The sequence below is a fragment of the Numenius arquata genome, chromosome 3, assembly GCF_964106895.1.
Source record: "Numenius arquata chromosome 3, bNumArq3.hap1.1, whole genome shotgun sequence".
Classification (NCBI taxonomy): Eukaryota; Metazoa; Chordata; class Aves; order Charadriiformes; family Scolopacidae; genus Numenius; species Numenius arquata.
Genome location: NC_133578.1, coordinates 29283958 through 29303949, shown reverse-complemented (window position 1 = coordinate 29303949; position 19992 = coordinate 29283958). Strand labels below are relative to the sequence as shown.

Genomic DNA, 19992 nt, shown 5'->3' with positions numbered 1-19992 from the left:
ATCTCGGACTACCAGGCCACAGCTACTTCAAGCTCACCCCCAAACCTAGAGCTGCTCTAATGCAAAAGCCCAGATGTTCCCAAACACTGTGTGAGATCTTGCCTCCCTTCCACAGGCAAATGGGTGGACGTCCTGACACATCCTCGCACTGAGCTCCACCAGGAAATATCATGTGCAAGCAGCGGCACGAGCAGGGAGGATGGTGCCTCTGCCCAGGGCGATGAGCCGCTGTCCCAGCCAGCCCCTCGCTCCTGCCTCTCTGGTGCACACGCAGCCCGCCACACAGAGACAGCTTTTTGGGGAGTTTATGATGCGACATGATATGAAAAGGCTGCTGCCTTACCAGATGGCCATAATCAATAACTACCAGATGGACATTAGGTCTACTCTTCCTTTTTATTTTTCCAATAGGTCAGACCAGGACTAGATACTCGTGTTTCTGTTTCAGGCTGCAGAGCCTTAGTGGGGAAGAAAAGGGAGAAAAGAAGAAATACCCAACCTGAAGGTAATATTCAACCCTTTCTCTGCCTCCAGCATAAAGCACTAAAGCTTATGGACTGATGTTGCCCACTTTACCCCCAAGCACACAGGCTCTCAGGACAGGACAGGGTTAGAGCATCCTCCAATCTCAGCAGGAGCTGTATCTGCACTGAGATGTTGGCTGGGCTCTTCTGCAGGCTCCTACCCTGCATATGTCATACTAAGCACAGGAGCTCCCACTAAGTTTATCTCAGAACGAAGCTGGAGAGCGTAATCTCTGGCAACGATCCCCTTCTGTCAGAGGCAAGAGTCAAACAATTCAACTGCAGATCCCTGTGATCTGGGATAGAAAAAGGGGTGAGACTGTATCCTGCCTTCTCGCCTTGATTAGTGGTTAAAAAGCATTTTATAAGCTTCCCACCACTCTAGGTCTGCAGATGGCACATGTTACTGCTCTTGTCCCAGGATCCAGCACACCGGGGCACTCAGAGGGTGTTTGCAGTGAGGGACAGAAGTTGTTCATAGCACCACAACCAGCCCTGGGCTGTCCCTGGGCACATCGCCATCTAGCCCGGGCGGGATGGTGGCTCTCCTGGCAGGGCAGGGAAAAGCCACACCACAGAGGGCCTTGTTTGCAAATCTGGCTGGTAATTGGGATTTGGGGTTGATGTGAACTTGAGCAGGAATGCTAATCTGGAGAATATACATCATGCTGCTACCGTTTAGCAACACAGCATGGTTTATGTGTTTTTAATATCCTATTTTATCCTGTCTGACCCCACTTCCCATCCTTTTCCTTGCTCAGCAGACACCAAATACCCTTTTTTCCAGCAGGAGGGCTATAAGAGGAGTAGTTACTGTGAGACACTCTCCAGGCATGCGTGCGTGTGTGTGTGTGTATGTCTTGTAAACCTGTGGGAACACACACACACACACAGGCTGAAAGGATACATTTCCACACCACAGCAAAGCCTCCAGCTTTATGTCAACACAGGAGCTGACACACAACACCTTACTTCTGAACCTAATACCGGAGGACAGGAAATGTTTATCTGAGCTGGTGCAACTATTTTAGCATGAGGAGCAGCACGTCAGGTCAGCCCAAAGGTCCCTCTGACCCAGGGGGCTGCTCCTGATGATGGCCCCAGCAGATGCCTGGGGGCAGCAAGCCTGGGGGAGTCTTCTTCTGGCAACCTCTCTTCGCTTCCCACAATCAGCAGTTTGAACACTCCATGAGCCAAAGGTTGCATATGGACCAGCATGTTTAACAGTCACTGATGAGGTTTGCTGCTCTTTTTGGTTTAACATATTTCCAGTTTTGTTCTTTTTTAGCTCACTTCGCACATATGAGCATCAGGGGCCAGAATCCAAATTTACACCAGCGTAGTTTGTTGCTGACTTCTGCAAAGTCAAGCTTGACAGAAAGCAGAAGCAGGACTGAGCCCAAAAACTTTATCACTACCACATGCATTGCTGAAAGCATCTCTTACACGACCTTAGTCCCAACCACCTGCTTCCAAGGAGAGTAACCTCAATTCTGCTTTAGATTTGGGGCCCAGTAATTTCCTCAGACTAGATCACATTGAACAAGCTACATAACTCAAAATCGGGGCCTCGACACTGCAGACTGCCAGTTTATGAGGGCAGAAATGCCACCTGACTTCCAACTGTAGTACCAGCCGCACTGGCAGGACCTGCCCCCATGAACCTTGTTTCTGAAAAGCCCCAACTGATCACAGCAAACCATTGCTTCGCACCCAGCTCAGCGTTACAGAAAGGGGCCGTTTTCAGAGGGCAGGTGCTTAGTGCTGTTAGAGGAGCAAGGTCCTCCCACGTGCCTGCCTTTTCAGACTCCTTCCCAAGTGGAAATGCATCGTAAGCCCACAGGTCCCAATGCTACTGACCAGGGCCTGACCCTGAGCGTATGGCTTCTCTGCACTGAAAATGCTGACCCCAGAGCCCGAGCGCACCATGGAGAGAGCCCCATTGACTTGAACAGGCTCTACATCCTGCCTCAAATTAGCACTCACGGCATGGGAAGAACTAGCAGGAAAATGTGTGAAATTGGGAGCGCCAAGAAAGCAAAGATTTCTTCCCCCTTACCAAAATAGAACATTGCTATTCCTCCCATCCTATCTGCTTCCCATCCCACTCAGCACATATTTTGAGCCAAGTCTTCAAATGGTGTAAATCAACATACCGCCATCGAAGTATAAGAAGTCACAGTAATTTACACCAGCAGAAAAAAAAAATCTGGCTGTGATATAAGGAGGTAGATATACACACTCAGCAGAGAGCACACATTCGCACGCGCATGCACACGCACATGGGCTAAAGGATGACGGAGCCAGAAAATGAACAGGAAAGACATGAACAAATTAAAAGCACCTTCCAAGAAGCAGTCAAGGGAGCCCATTTTCACTGCTGCATCAAAAAGCTGCCCATCCCCATCCCATATACTTTATGTTTACTTCCATTTTAGTCCAGTCGGCAGGTCTACACATAAGATTAAATTGATAATCAATGAGAGTTGACCTGCTTAATTAATTTGCTGCAGAAAGCAAGTGGTGGGAGATATGTCTAGCCTAGAGGAGGACTGGGCAAGTTTTCCATGTGCACACACATGCAGGCTCCGCATCAGCACTTACAAGTTGTATTTCTGACATGTTGGAACCACAGTGGGGTGATGGGGGGATTTCTGAAGCTGCATTAGTTCCAGTGGGTATGGGAATTGTGCCAACGGCAGAGTTTGGAATGAAGGGAGTAAAGGACAGGGAGACAAAAAGCACCGTGAAGTTGAAGAGGCAGTGAGTCAGGGAGGGGGCAGGAGGTAACCTCTCTCCAGCTTTATTTATTGTGCTGCTTGGCCACTATGCAATTTCTTGGGGAGCTACAGAAAGCGGCTGGGGAGGCAGAGGAGAAGGCCAAGGATGGCAGCAGGCCTGCCTTCGTCCGTATGTATGTGTCTCTCTGGACCACTAGATTTACTGCAGGATTATGTTACTCCCGTGGAGACAGAGCCCTGGAACAGAGCATGCTAACAGGATTAGGGCTTCAGGATTTAGACAGAGAAGCATGAAGGAGAAAAGTAGGGGAGATTATTTTCCTTGTCAGATAGGAAAGGCATAAAATGGGGCATGTTTGATGGTGGGAGGATTCTGGCTTGAGTGGAGGGTGGATAGTTCTGGATTTATTAAATCCAGGAACAAGGAGGTAAAAGAAAAATGATACTTGGCAACACTCAACAAAGCACAGACGTCTGGGCAAGGCACAGCATGCTGGGCTGGGCTTGCCAGCACTGTGTCTTTGAGAGGCTCCACTCAGATCCATGAGTCACTAGGGACATGAGGAGTGGCACTCTGTTAGCCTGCAAAGGAGATATCAGGCCCAGAAGTACAAAGCTGCAGCCTTGCTAGGAAAGCCAGGGCTGTAAATTCTCCCCTAGTACTGCACCAAGGGTGAATGCATGGGGCTGGCTTTCCTTGTCCTGCCTGCAAAAGCAGCAGAAGCAAGCTGGGACCTGGGGATGCTTCTGGACCAGCCCTTTGCACCATGATCTGTTTGTGCAGAAGCACTTGTGGCCTTCTGGCTGATCACGCGAGTGTTTCCTGAGTTTTCCAGATAAAGAAGCCATGGGATTGAAAGCTTTTCTCTCCGTCCCCAGGTGGATGAACACAGGAGACCTCATTAAGAACTGAAAGGACAGAGGAATGCTCCTAAGGAAAGGCACAAGGGTCTCCTCCAAAGAGTCATCCTCAATATTCTCTGCCAGCACCAAACACGTCTGACATCCTCAGCTCCCTGCACAGTGGAGATATTTGGCTCTTTGCAGCAATTCAACCCACCTTCTTGCATCCACCTGAAATACCACCCAGGAAGGTTAGCTGACGACAATCACAAAGCCGTCAAAATGAGCAGGAAATGGAAAGTGCACATCAGTTGAATCTTGCTGCCATTTCTCATCCATTGACTTCTACAGGTTCTCAAAGCAAATGTTTCAGTTGCATACTCCCATTTTACACACAGAGCAATAGAGGCAGCGAGAGCACCCACCACATTCCCAACCCACCCCAAATCCTGAAACCCATGCCCATCCCCTAGTCCCTTGCCACACTAGATGATCCCCGTGAGCTGATCTCCACAGCTACTGAGATGGCACGGCTCAGACCACATGGGAGCTGGAACCCAAGACCCTACAAAGAAGGAAGTGGATCAGAATGGATGAGCACGTTTTTTTTTTTTTTTATAAAATCATAATAGTTGAATCTGTCTGAAGAAAATGGCCAAAAATTAAAGGTCAAATCCTGCCAGGTGCTCTTTTCCGTCCTTGGGTTCAAGAATGAATTGTTGTTTTCTAAAGATATTTACAAACCACTAGATAAGATCTCGGCACACACACCAGGGTCAGTGCCTGGAAGATAACCTCTGGGGCCATCGACCCTGGATGACACAGAGGTGAATGCAACAGGGAAGGCAAGAGCCAGAGCAGCCTTTCTGGGGCAGGGGTTGTTTGGCCCTGTCCCAACGGGATGTTCTGTTAGGTAGGAAGGGGCAAGTGTGGGGCAACATGTGGTGGTGGCCACTCTCCTCCCTGTCTCCTCTCTCAGGAGACACACAGGAAGACAGCTCTGCACCTTTGGCCACGTCACTGGGTTCGCCTCTCCCCCTGGTCCCATGCCCTGGGCAAGGACAAAGCATCACACCTGGACAGGGGGATGTCTGCGGTTTGCTGGGCTGGGCTTTGTGGGAAGCAGGCTGCCAGGCAGGGGGAGAGCCCAGCAGGGATAGGGTGGGAAGGAGAAGGTGTGAGTGAGGGGCTCCTCTGCTGCCAGCTGCAGACCTGCCGCTGCCTTCCCACTGCCTCCCCATCCCAAAAACGCAGCAGCGCTCGGCACGGAAACAGCCCAGCCAGCCCTGCCTCCTGCAAGCACATATTAATCTTGTTTTTCTCTGCCTCACTCTGCCTTTCCCATTTCCCTCGCCGAGAGCGCCAGTGGCTGGGGACTCAAAAGTGAACCATCACATTTCGCAGTGAAACACCCTGGCCCCACTCTCCTCGGAAACACTAGAGGGAGGGGAAATGAGGGGTGAAAGGCAGGAGGTCAGAGCTCCCCATCCACTGCAGAGAGCATCATCCCCTCCCCACCACTCCTGTACTCACTGGTTTTCTCTTGCTTTAGTTGCCTGATGAAGATGTAAATGTTAGAATGTTAGCTGACCCGCCTATAACATGGCAGGGCTTTGCTTTTAGCCCACACAGCCAGCAAAAATTCAGAGCAGTGTTTGATATACCCCATATGCCTATGTGTGTATGTGCATATATATATATGTGTGTGTCTGTGTATATATATACACTTACATATCTGCATGTATATAGAGGAATAGAGAGTCCCTGTCTGTCCACCCCCTCCTCTCCCTCCCCGCTCCTCATGGCACCAAATCAAGCTGCGGCAGACTTGACAAATCTATTTGGCGTGGTTCGCTCCACCGTTGTAGCTTGAACTGTGCGGAGCGCCACACTGACGCAGGGAGGAATCTGCACCTTGAATACAGACATCTGGGAGCTTGCCTAACGCAGAACAGCGGGGATTCACGTGGGCTGGGAACTCAGGGCCAGAGCCCCGCAGCACCAGGCCCATGAGCGAGGGGTTTTGCCTTGGACCCCACTATGGCGGCTGGTTGTTTGGCAGGGAGGGAAAGCAGTCACCAGGATGCAAGAGGTATGTGAGCCACCAAAAAGCAATTACTTATCCTCCAGCCTCAGGAAGAGTCTGCTAAATTGAGGCCAGAACATGGGAACGAAGCAAGACTGAAATAAAAGAGTAAAAAAGAAGAGGTTTGATTTTTCTTCTTTTTTACGAAGAGAGAAAACAGAGAAGAAAAAAAGCTGATAGGACTCAGGGGCCAAATCCTGAAACGGTGGCAATTCACATGGGACTGCTTTGGGTTGACATCAGCCAGGCTTTGGGGTCTTGCTGGAGCGATGTAAATTGGCCCAGCAGCACTGAAACCAGCCATGCTGTCCTGCTCCATCCTGGCTGAGGATCCAGTGTCCAACAGCTGGGACTGCAAGGATGGGTCATCTACTCTCCCCTGCAACTAAAACCACCCTCCAAGGCCAGATTCCCGCTCCAGTTAGACTCCGAAAGGTAAATTTATTGCCAGTGGTTATTTGAAACACTGAACTGTGTATTTAGTCTATCATTCTGCCCGGCATGTTGCCAATCTCCTGGCTGCCTTGGCTTGCAGAAATGGTCCCAGAAAGACCTCAAACTCACCCCTTTCCATAGGCTGCCCAGGGTGAGGAGGGATGGCCCTGGTTCACAGAAAGGTCTGCCGTGGCCATGGGGTCCCGGGACAGCACAGAGCCTCCACACTAGCATGTGGCCCTTGTGTTAGGGTTATATGTGAGCTTTGCCATGAGCTGCGGCCCCAGAGCCAGCCTGCCCGAGGTCTGGAACAGCCCGGCTGCTGACTCTCCTATGGGGTGCTGGGCTGCCCCGTGCCTCCATTTCCCTACCCCTAAAATAGGTCTACCACCACCTCATTGGCACTCGAGGAGCTTAAGTAGTCCAAATATTGCAGGTATGAGACCCTGCTAGGGGCCTCCGCACAGAGAGCACTCATTCTGGGAAGCAGAGTAAATTTGAACCATGAGATCCACTTGTAAGGAAGGGGAAATCACATGGCCCGGAAGGGAAGGAAATGTCTGGATGAATCCTGGACAAGGCAGACTACTGCATTTCATGCCAGCAGTGCCTGTGCCAGCAAAGGGAGGGGACAGCTAATTTAACAGAAGCGCTGAGCAAGCAGAAATTGCTGGGACATGAATGCGGGGGGAGGTGTGTGGGACCCCAGCCACCAAGTTCATGCAGACAGATTATGGCACAGCAAAGGGGAGGACCTGAGCTGTGGCAGCAGTGCTGGTGGTGAGCACCACAGAAGAACAGGGAAGGGCTTTCCCGACGTACCCTTAAAAAGGGACAACCACATGACCAAGGCAAGTGACAGAGCAGGAACCAGCCCAGCACCACAGCTGCCTTAACTGCCCTCTCCATATGCCATAGCTGCTGTGCAGACCACCTCGAGCTTGTGTCGCCTGGCCACGCAGCAGCACATGCAAGACTTGGAAGGGCTAAACACTCATATTTACTCTTCCTCCCCCTCACTCCCTTCTCTATGTGTCTCCCAGAAACACGGCAAGAGCGTGCAGCAGCTCCCAGGGCTCAATACATCCCTGCTGACCATGCCTGCTAGCACAGAGCCCACAGCTCCAGCAGCCTGAATTGCTCCTCATTATTTATTGCTCATTTTGTTCTCTGAGATGGTGTGATTCCCTCTTAGGATTTGTGCCCTTTCATTTCCAGGCCTCAATAACTCCTGAACTACAGTTTCATGTGGTTTTGTGATTGTTAACCCAGCATGCAGATGGGGCTATGGCCATAAAAGTTCAATGAATCTTGTATGGCAAAACACAGGCTGTGAAAGCATTTTCTCCTTCATTTGCAGTCAAATAACATACTCTCGCCACCACGAAAGATGCAACAGCAGCCAGGTTTTCCAAGGAATAGCGTTTCCTCATTGCTGTGCAGAGGAGAAAGGAGTATTTCTGCTCAGAACATCATCAGTCTTTTAGCCCTCATCAGAAAAAGGGTGTCCCTCACAGATTAAACCCTCCAGGCCTTTAAAGTCTCTGTTCTGTTCCCTCCCATCAGCTGCAAGACTCATCAAGGTGCATGCAAAAGAGACAAAACGGTCTTTACCTTGTGGTTTTTCCCATGTCGGTACATCATCCAGTCCTCCCCATTAGTGCTGACCTCTAGCTTGTAGGTACGGACATAGTAGCCATTTTGGGTTTCTCTGGAGATGGCACCCTGCGTAGCAATGGCTGTGAGCACAGTCAGGAAGTGGAGGTCCACCTTTCCAGGGGAAAAAGGGACAAGAGAGAGAACAGTGATCACCTGAGAGCCTAGGTTGGCTAGTTAGTTCCTCCCTCTGTCTCTGAAACATGAAAAGGTACAAATTCAGTCTGTCTCACTCCATCTGTGGGCACACATTTCAACAGGCACAAACGCCCTGAGCTGACTTCAGCAGGATGCTTGCAGATAGAATCATAGAGTCACAGAATCACAGAATTGCCCAGGTTGGACCTTTCAGATCATCGAGTCCAACCATTGACCTAATACTGACAAAAACCATCACTAAACATATCGCACAGCACTACGTCTACCCATCTTTTAAATACCTCTAGGGATGACTATTTCACCACTTCCCTGGGCAGCCTGCTCCAATGCTTGATAACCATAGGACAAAAGTTACTAGGGATCTTGATGTCTGTCCATATGGGATCATCACAAAGCTGCCTTCCTGCCTCAGACCAAGCAACAGGATCCGCACAGAAGCTCATGTCCATTAAAGCAGGACAGAGCCTGACTTTTTCCATGTAAAATAAAAGCATGATGTCCAATTAGCAAGTGCTGCAGTTCCTGGTTTTCCCTTGATCTTTTTTTTTTTTTTTACAATGTGGGTTGAGAAAGGTCAGCAGAGATGGCTTGGTAGCAGTGCTATGCATGAAGAATGAGACGTCTGCTAGAGGCAATGACATTCACCACCTCCCGTTCCTAGTGCCCTTTAGCAAGCAGTGTCTCACAGTGATGTGACACAGCCAGAAGCCCTGTGCGGACAGAGACTGTGGATCTAACCAGCTCCCAGGGAAAGCCTCTGTTCTGTCAGCCCCCTACCTGACAAAAGCCCCCTCATGCTTCCTGCATCATTGATGAGATAAATATTATTCTAGTTGTTATTCCATGTGCCTTCTGGAGACTTTGGTCCTTAGGCCAGTGGCGGAGTCAGTGGCCCTTGTAAGTGCTACAGGTCCCTCAGTGTGTCAGGCATTATGCTGGAAAGTCCATCAAGGTTTAAGGCAGGAAGGAGGGGGTGGGAAAGGGACAGCAGGTTGAGTCAGCCCTCATGCAGGCACACTAAGGGGAGAGCCAGCCTGTTGCATTTCATGGAAGCACTGCAGCTCCCCTGCTGCTCGCTCTCCATGAGCCAGAGAGGCAATAAAAAATTCAACAAGCCTTATGGTCAAGGGTCAGTTTAACAGTGTGATGCTCCATTTGGTGGGGGAAGAGGTGAGGGGGCTGGAAAGCATGAGTACCTGGAGGTATTCTTTGTTGCTGTCTACATTGGGGGTCCAGCCGTTGTCATCACTGTTGAGCCGGCTCTGTTGAGGGGTCCATCGCCCATCTGAGTAGGTGGAGGAGGCACTGATCTGCATGTTGGAGATCCTGCCAGACTCCATCCCCAGCGGCACATTGCACTGGAAGTCTGGAGCGGACACACACGTACACACACAGATCAGCTTGCAGTCTCTGTACTTTATTCCCAAGTGGAAGGCAGCCCTGAACTCTCCTCCCCAGCTAACCCCGAGCAAAGCTGCCTGCCTGGAAAGATGAACAGATCTGCACCATCTTGCAGGTTGTGTGTGCTCACAGATGGCAATGAAAAATTAAAGATGGGGCAGCTTTATGTTTGCATGGCCCTCTGAAAACTAATACAGTCCAGATCTTTCTCCCTTTCTCTACCTGCTTCATTTTTGCACACTTCTGTCACAATTCTGTCCCTTCCCTCCCTCCGTCTCCACCAAGAAGTAACAAGTCCCCTTGCCACAAAGTTCCCCATCTCAGGCTGGAGGTGAAATCTAAGCACTGACAAGGCAAGGAGAATGGGCAAGCACAATGGGAGGGTGCATACTGATGTGCGGCCGGCAGGAACATCAAGGCCTGGAATCGGGAGGTCTAAAGGTTTTGTGTGTATAAGAGAGTATGCACACAAAACATAAGAGAGTATGCATGTATGTGTATGTATATGTGCATGTGCTGTATGTGTTATCGGGCCCATAGGAATTAACAGCCAAGAATATGAAAGATTCCAGTACGCTAAGGCTTTAAAAGTCACAATTAGCTCAATCTTATTGTGTATCTCATATATTTTATGGAAGATATTCTGTAAAAACAATAGGAAAGAAAACAGGAAATACTGCATGGGCCCAAGCATGCTACTGTTGTAAACGAATGGGACTTCACCAAACTGCCTGTGGTTTTAGTGTGGGTAAGTCAACCCTGGGTGGAACCGATGGGGAAGTTAAGATCTCAGTGGTATTATTAAAGTTTCAATTTTACACCATAAATCAAAATAGGCCTGGCCCTTTAACAGCTCTTGTGCTTGATTTCTCAAGCTCTGTGTCATCAACATTTTATTTCCCATTCCTTTTAAAGAACAGAATAGAAAGGGGATTAAAGAACAGATCAACTGAGTGTGGATATAGGTAATAGTGAAGAGCTCATGCTTGTCTGTAACTCTCAGCCTCAGCAGAACATCCCTAACTCAATCACAGAGCAAGAGCCTGTAATTCAGCTGCCCTGGCACTGCACAACCCCTACTCTACCCTGCTCTCCGTCATGGGCTTTCAGTGTCAGGTTAGGGACCCCTTCTCTTTCTCTGGGACTGAGGGGTGTCCTGAAGGCTGCTTCTGTAGTATTGTAGTTTCTCTGCTAAGAGAGGTCAAGAACTGTAGCTCTGATGTAAAAATACCATGGGAAAACAAACTGAATCTCTCTTCGCCTGCAAGCATTATCACAAAGAATCAAAATACTCTTCATTCTTAAAACACACAACTTACTTCCTCACTCCACATCAATTTACGTCCATTAATAAGGGCTCTAAAACAAATTTTGGCTTGAAATTCTTAGAGCTTTAGGCATTTTTTAATTAGACAGTCAAGAAATTCCAATTTGTAGTTTGGGGCTGTGAATTTTTTGAAAACCAGAGAGAGGGAGAAACTATTTTCCCCTGTGCTTTAATGAATCTGCTGCACCCCCTGGGCTCTAAGTCTTTCCCCAAATCCTTTGGGCTGAGCACATACATGAAGGAGTCTATCCCAAAAGGTACTGAGAAGATTTCACAACCAAGTGAAAAGTCAAAGAAAGGTCAGAAAGTGTGATTCTTACTAAAATCTCACTTCTATGAAAAACAGAGAACACACCTAGTGTAACTGCTGTCTGCATTGCCAGTGGGGGTCCAGCTCCGGGCACACTCCTGCCTGCCTCACTCTCACATGTGCCAAGTGAAAGACTTGGGAAAAACAGGTGACACGACTGCCTAAGTCATATACACAGGTTTCCAACTTACTTTCTGGGACTTCCTGCTGGATCAAGTAGTACTGAGCAGAGAAACCGTCCTTAGCCACTGCCAGGTCTGTGTGGAAAGTCAGTGAGAGGACGCCGGTGGTTGAGCGGATGTCTGACGGCATCTTAGTGCCACAGTACCTGCCTATCAAGGGGCCAACTGCAAAAGAAAGAGCAGTGAAGGTAACGCCTGCTTTTCCACTGGCCTCCTGTGTCACCAGCAGATTGGCATCACTCAGCAGGGATGCCTTAGCGGGACTAAACAGGATAAAAGAAAGGCTTTGGGGATGGGCTGTTTTTTATGTCTGCTGGCACAGTGCCATGAAGTGCACTGTGCAGAAATAGCCACTGCAGCAGGCGTTGCTCTGTAATTGCTGGGAAATACTCCAATCTGTTCTGTTTCTTGGTGTTGGTATTGGGTAGGGAGGTCCTCCCAACATTGCATGAACCCACTGCCCTTCCCTGAGGGAGGACTGATGGGATCCTGGAGTACCCCATGGGGCTTTTCAGATCAGTGGTGAAAAAAGCAGTAGTTTGGAGTTTAATACATGCAGTCTTCTGCAAACACACTGTCCCCACAGCTGGCCATGGAGTGTTGTGATGGCAGGCTGCATGCTGCAGTCATGTCTGAGGATAGGCACTTTTGGTGTTCAGACACAGACTGAACAGTTTTGGAGCTTTGTGAGACACCAAGAGAGGCTGAGGATAGCAACGCAGCATGGCTTACCTTGAGGGATGCCGTCCCAGATGTCCAGCCAGTCGTACTTGCAGTCTCCTTCCCCCGCCTGCAGTGGGTCATGCTCAAGGTCAAAGAGCAGAAAGTGGAGGAGGATTTCTGTCTTTGGCTTGGCTATGATGGTAAAGATGCAGTCCAGGTTGTGTGGATACTTGTCAGGGAAACCTGGAGACTCAATAGTGCCGTTGGAGGCAGTGAAGTTTCTGGAGCAGTCCTCAGAGCCTGTTGTGGCAGGAAAAAAAACACAGCCTTAGCAACAATGCAACTCTATGCCAACAGCTTGACACACTGTGGAAACCCCATTTTGAGCTTACAGGTGTTGTATATTCATTTCTGGAAATGTCCTGTAGCCCAAGAGCTGTGTGAATTCCTGCAAGGACCAAGAGGGTGATTTTCGAAGCTTTCCACAGGTGGAGAGACAAAGGTCTGTGCGTTCACTGGAGTGGACAGCATGCGTCTAGATCCCTCAGACAGCTCTGCAAATGTAAGCCGTATGCCACTGCTGATCCCCCTGCCAATTACTCCAAAAACAAGACTAGGAGAGGGATCCCATCCAAAGGCACCCAAAGCCATGGCTGCAATTTGGCAGGCTGTACCCCCGACGTCAGTCATGGTGGCCCTGGTGGGGAGGGGAGGACATGGGAGGCGTCCCCTGCCAGCCCTACCCACTCTCTGCCAGGCTCCCCAAACAGTGACCTGCTGGGAGAGCTGTGTCCACCGCCTCAAAGCCCACAGAGGGGCTGGCCAGCATGCAGGGGGCTGCCATACGTGGTCCTCACTGCCACAGATGCCACCCCTGCTGGCAAAGGGCCACAGTAACTCCAAGTCTGATGGAGAAGACCCAGTTTGGGGAGGGGGCTCGTTGGAAAGGGGCAGAAAGGAGTGATGGGGATGTTATCTCTTTGGAAAAAGCTGGCCCCAGGGGCTGGTCTCCTGCAACCTCTCCCCCTCTGGCATGGACATCTGTGCCTCAGTTTCCTCTTGAGAAAATCAGGAAGCACAAATATTTACACAGTGAAAGAGCTCAGGGAGGGTGCCAATGTCTCTACTGTTAGCTGGAAACCCTTGGGAAACGCGCGGTTAGCCTGCGGCCCCCTGAGACCCACGCAAGGGATGAGGGCCAGTTCCAGCATACGTCTCCACTCTGTGGCCACAGCAAGAGCAGGGGTAACAAGGGCCGTGGCAGGGGGATCTCTGCTGAGAGGAGGAACAGAGCCTTCTTTCTCACAGACTGAGCCATCCGCACCAGAAATGCAAGTTATTTCTATCCTTAAGGAAGACCTTTGCGTGGCGAGGATAGCAGACAATGTTGCCTCTTATTTATTGCTGACCTCAGCATTGGCCTCAGCTGTAGCCAGGCCAGCTCTGTGCCCCCTCTCACACAGCCAAGGTGCCTCGGGGTGGCCGGGGAAAGGGGAATTTGTGTCATATTCATACCACGGTGACTTTGAAACCTCTGCGCTGTGGAGACAGGACAATAGGCAACAGAAATCTGCAGCCTGAAGCGATCAGAGGCAAAAGGGGAGTTAGAGAGGCTGCTGGCCACTGCTGCAACCCGGCATTAGCATTCGCAAAGGTTTCTGCTTCAGTTTTACTGGGACACCCTCCTTCTCCTCTACAAACCCTTCTGCTCCAGCTCTTCCAGGCAGCACAAGCCTTCCCAGGACTAATGGGAGACTTGTTATTCAATTCAGCATTAACCTACAGGAGTCAGGCCAGCAGCCCACAGTAATAGCAGGATCTCGGCACTGCATTATGCAGCGCCTAGCTGGAGAGCTACTCAGGAGAGGCTCTTAATTGACTACCTAATGAAGCAGCCAGCTTTTCTAGTGTGAACCTATGGGGTAAAACACAGAGGCAAAAAATAAGGCCAAACACAAATCACAGCATAATGCCATGAACAGGGATAAGGGTGTACTTCGTTCCAAACAGCTTGAAAGACAAATAGATAAATAGGGAAAATAACAGGAGCTCTGAGCTAGGGAGAAAATCAAAGACTAAACCCAGAGTCAGGGACTGTTCTCTAGAGACAGGAGAGAGACATAACTATGTCACTGCATTAGGCAACAACAGTTTCCTCATGTGGGGCTCTTATCGCATTTGGCATCTTCGTCTACAGTTTGGCTGATACCAGAAAACACAATGATCAATTTTTTTATAAGGAAGCTGCAGATAATCAACGTGAGTCATGCTGGCTCCAGCAGCATGAACCAGCCTGAGAGGAGACTTTGATGCCCAGCGATGGAGAGCTCAGGCCAGCCCTGCCAAACTGACTCACAAAGTGAGCAGCAGGGAGGCTGGACCAGCCTGGGCAGGTGGCTCTTTTGTCAGCCCACAGACCACTGACTGATACCCATCAGGGGATCAGGGACTGGTATGCTGTTGTCTGCATGCAGATTGCTCCTCGCTCACACCATGATAAGGGAAATTTAGCACAAGGTGTGGAAATAAATGCTGGGTTGAAAAGAGTTGTTTTTTTAGGTCACCTTTAAGAAAGAAAGAAGCTGCAGCCACGCTGCCTTTACTGATGTGGACAATGACAATCCGATGACCTTTAAAGCTGGTGACACCTTTGCTGGCTATCTTGACTGCTTAGACAGAAGCTTTGTCCGTGCCTGCCTGCCTGCAAAGAAAAGGCAGGGTTTGCTTGTACTTCGGTGGCCCCAAAGCCAGTGCTGCCCACTGCCCTCCCTGGGAGCCCCGGAGAAGAACAGGGGCTGGGCAGGCGAGGTGGGCTGGGGTGCCCCCAGATCACAGGTTCATCCCCGCTCCTGTGCCAAAACCTGTCTTGCCAGGCTGGATTTCCTGGCTGTAGCTGGAAGACAGTGTGGCTATTTCTGGAGAGGATGGCTGCCTGCGGGGGTGGCTGGTAGCTAAAGGAGTGCCAACACCAGTTCAGACCTGAGGGCGGCTCTGCAGGGGCCTATATTGAGGTCTCAAACTCAGCTCCAGGCTCCATCCAACATCCACTCTCTCCCAAATTGGCCGTTGCTTCCTCTCCCTCCCTATCAGCAGCAACAAAATCTCCTTCTCCCATGAATTTGGCCCCTCCTGGCTCCCACCCAGACAGACAAGGCTCCTGCCTGCCATCCCTTCCCACAGCCCCACTCAGCCTAGCCTTGCCACCTCAGCCAGCTGGACCACTCCACAATGCCCTATGCCTCAACTCAGGGCATGGATCTGATGTGAGAACAAGCACAAACCAGCGCAATCTGCTGGGCTCAGAGGGGTTGTGTGTACAGGGAGTGAGAGGCAAGGGAGGCTGATGTGGGTCAGTAGTCTTCCCAACTGAACACAGCATTCTTTGCCATCCTTCATGCTGGCAACTGGCCTCAGCAAACCCCAAAAGCCAAATGAACCATTAAACTCTTTTGCAACTAATCTGCATCCTAACCATTAACAAACAGCAGTGTGAGCTGGCTACACCACAACAGCTTGATGGCCAGTTATACAGCCCAGGCAACCACCAGCAACATCACTTTCCTCATCCACCTGAACCTCCAGACACCTTCTATCCTCAGCGTTTCACAATGAATTTGGGGAGTTCCAGTCTCATCTTCTTTCAGCAGTTTCCGCATTCACATCTACCTGGGACCGGGTTGTGGGCTGCCTGCACACACAGCTGGGCCAGGGCCCCAGGGCACTGGTGCCTGTGCTCTTTGCCTTCCCTTTAAAGAGGGTGGGAACGCCACCCTGTCATGCTCCTTTCTGATTCTTCACCAGGCATGGGCATTTTTGTCATGCTGGATGCGATGACATGAAAGCCGTGTGTTTTCTTCCAGTGCACCACTGAAGGAATGTGGGCACAGAGCAGGCACCCATGTCCCCATGCAAAGCACACTCTTGTTCCCTCGGTGAGCAGGCACACCTCTCTCACCCGCGCACACACACAGCATGCACAGAGTGGGGTTTATTTTCTCAAGCCTCCTTCTTCCCAGACACACAATTCTGGCAAATATTTAGACAGAAACACTATTAAAAGGCCTTTGAGCAGCTTTTCCTTTCCTCAATAATAGTTCAGTATTAAACAGAATTATGAATAGTTCCTCTTATATCTGCCTGGAAAGGCGCCGTCTCAGCCCTTGACAGCACTGCTGACAGCAGTCCCTTGAAAACCAGAGCTCCCCAGTTACAAACCCCACTTCCAGGGAGAGAAAACACAACATCATTGATCAGCCCTGAATCACAGCTCCACAGGAGGGGGAGCTCCATGCACTTCTAACGGAGGGACAATCCCCACTTAGCCCTAACAAGCTCCACACATGCCAGGGAGAATACAAGAGAATGCCTCAAATACAAGAGAGCATTTAACGAGGAATCCTGCTTTTGATGCCACACTGTGATCCAAAAATGCACTATCATGCATCTTTACCTTCTTGCAAATGTGATGCAGCAGACTTGCTTAAATTATATATATAAAAAAAGAGCCTTTTATCTCTGTAAAGCATGCTAAAATCACACTGAAAAGGTGCCCAATGACATCTCCTTGTGAAGATCACCATGGCAAACCGCCTGGGAGACAGGCACTGACTCAGACACTCACCTGTCTTGTAGATCTCATAGCGCAGGGAGAAGCCGGCACCTTGCCGTGCGTAGTCCGAGGTGAACTTGATATAGAGAGAGGGGCCAGAAGAGATGATGGTAGGAGGTGCTATGTTCCCACAGTGCTTGCCCAGCAGGTCTGCTGCTTCACTGTCCCCATCTCGGATCTCGATGTAGTCGTACCTGTGGAGGCAGGTGAAATGGCAGTCAAACCATCTGTCAGGGAGATGCTTCAGTATGCCAGGAACAAACACAAAACACTTCTTTATATCTGCTTATTTCACAGAACATCTTCCAGATGGGCACCTGGAACTCTGTCACTCACACAACACCAAACCCTCCCCAGTACCTTTTTTCCCTTTTGTCTGTCTGGCTACATTTGAGTCTCTTCCTCTGTTGCTCCTCACTTCATTAATTTATTGCACCCGCGTCCACTTCAACTTCAGAGCCAACACGCAAAATTTAGAACAAAATTTACCACCATTTCCCCAACACTTCTTTGGCATGGGCGAAGCTCAGATACAAGTCTCCTGGGGCTGCTCTTCTTCCCTTTCCTTTCTTCTAAAGTGCCATCGTGCTACTTAGCACAGCTCAGTTTATTCCACTATCCAGGTGGGATTTTGCCAAGCATGCACCAGCATTAAAAAAAATAGTCAATGTTCAATCCATGTAAGCGGGCAGCTATTTTGTGCACTGACACGATACTGGTCCTTTAACAAGCATGGCCAGTACATTTACTTAGCACTTGGACAGTAATACTGATCCTCTTCTATTAAGTGCTAATGAAGATTTTCTGTGGATGAGAAGTGCTGCATAAGAGCTGCTTAACCACAATTACTATTGCCTGATCCTTGTACACTCTGTAACCACAACTTGGCTTGGCTAAACTCTACCTGGAGATGTCGCACCTGCCCACTGATGTGGCTCCTGGGCATCTGAATGATCTCAGGGAGGAACGTGTAGGGTTGGAAGAACTGCCTACTGATGCAGAGACAAAAGCTTGTTGCAAAGTCTGGCTGAAAGGTAAAACTTCTAAATTCCTTCATATTTTTTCATATTTTCTAGGCCACGACTAATGGCAAGGTAGTTATCAGGCTCTGTGTGCTGTGAAGAAACAAACAGCTTTTACGTGAACATCTTGTTCTTCAGCTGCTTTCTAACACCCGCACGCTCCCACCCCTCTTCTCCTCTCTGGCCAGCACGCTGCTATTTACAGAAACTGCCCAACTCTCTTCAACTGTTTATTCGCTTTCTATCAACCTGTTTGAACAACATACTACAGCTCCTCTCACGGGGCCAGGGAGGGAAAAAGTATTTCCAGGCTGCCAGGAATCTGCCTTTCTTCTTTGTCACAAGATCTCCTGTTTGGGAATGGAGAGTTGAAAGGAGAAGTAGCTTGCTGGATACAGCAATGATCCTCATGTGACGCATTCCTGTTCTGCAAAGCACACATCGGCAGGCAACAATCTGAAAACAAACTTAGAGGAACTCAGTGTGCTCCTCCACAAAGAAAGATGGCCCGGACAGCTTCAGTTTCACTCCTTTCTGGGACTAAATCAGGCTGAGAGCCAGGAGAAAAATGCCTGCAGATAAAATCCTGTCTATGCTGGACCAAGCACTCGGCTATCTGTAATCACCCACCCTTTAACTTCGTTACAGACTCAGTTGGCTTGGCCAAGGTGAAATCCAAGCGGTCTTGAGAAGAGGCACTCGCACCGGAAGAGCATTTGGCTTTGCTGGTGGTTGGACACACATCGATGTAAATAAAGATCTGTTCCCTCTGCTCTCTCCCCAGCTCTGTGTAGCTCCCTATCACCTCGTGACCCCTTATTACCCTGACACTGTCCAGCAGCACCCTGCATGACCCCACTAATGTCCGTCATGTGTGGCTTGATCCCACCACCTCCCCAGGGAGGAGGAACATGGCAGTGTTAGTGCTCCTTTTAAGTAGAATTTTTTCCTCCTTGTTTGTCTATTTGTTTAAAGTAACACTGAGCAAACAGTGGGGACATCTTGTTCTCTAAATAACTACTTGGTCTCAGTGTGCCTGCAGCCCTTCCACATCTGAAGTATACATCTGTGCCGCAGGACTACCGGCTACTAGTGAAAACATGAATATGTAGCAAAATATTAATTTGGCAAAAACACGAATGTTGGCAAAACACAGTTAACGGAGTGGATTGCAAAAGCTGCCATTTGCATGGCAGAGACAAAGTTAGCTACATCCCAGGGAATCACATCTGTTAGTGTCCTCGTGGGGTTATGGACTCGCCAACACGGTACATGGCTTCAACTACTTGACTGTAATAATCACAGCTTCTGCTGTAGCCAACACACTAAACATCCTAGCACTGTCCGCATGGTTCCTCAAATCACCCAGTGCTGTAGGAGCCCTGGCAATTTCAGAAGCAAATTCTGGACCAAGAAATATTTGCTTATTGAATGGGTGAATAACTTCCAATAATACATACAATTTGGGAATATTGCAATCTGCTCATGGGTAATTTGCAAATGGAAAATTAAAAGAATGAATCTAATAAGTAAATCATCAGGAAATATTTGCCTCTCTGAACTAAACCCTGTTTGGCTTCATCCAAGCATCTAACTGGGCTTTCTCCTACTGGATCTAATCCTTAATAAATCAAATGTTACAAGCAACTAAAAAAGCCTCTAGGAGAAGGTCAGGGAATCATTTTTGCCGAATGTAAAATGAATATAAATGCATAAGAGTTTTCTTTCCTAGTTAAAACAATCTTGGCCCAAGCCCTCTGCTCCTCATGAGGCAAAGCTCTCTTTCTTCAGGTCATATAAATAGTGTGAACTGGGAGAGTATTACACTCAGTAGATAACTCCTGCCCAGATGAGCAGGAGCACCTACTTCCTCTCCAACATAGCAATGAAGCTTTAGGCTTTCAAAATGAACATCAAAGACTTCCAGTCCAAACCGTGAAACTTTCAAACTTCAGCAAGAACACCGGCTAATCCCCACCACAGACTCTTGGCATCAAGTGCTTCAGTTGTGTCCATGCCTTGGCCCACAATCAA

General features: G+C 49.2%; 1 protein-coding gene across 4 annotated transcripts in view; it reads right to left on the bottom strand.

The window, feature by feature from the left end:
• The window catches only part of NRP2 (neuropilin 2), an 87525-nt gene that overhangs the window by 41326 nt on the left and 26207 nt on the right, over positions 1–19992 (bottom strand). For all 4 annotated transcript variants that reach the window (XM_074144904.1, XM_074144905.1, XM_074144906.1 and 1 more), the window contains exons 3-7: positions 16949–17130; positions 12397–12627; positions 11674–11829; positions 9641–9810; positions 8244–8399 (exon numbers count right to left, since the gene is read on the bottom strand). In XM_074144904.1, the coding sequence (XP_074001005.1) occupies positions 8244–8399; positions 9641–9810; positions 11674–11829; positions 12397–12627; positions 16949–17130 (895 nt within the window). The remainder of the gene's footprint in view (positions 1–8243; positions 8400–9640; positions 9811–11673; positions 11830–12396; positions 12628–16948; positions 17131–19992) is intronic.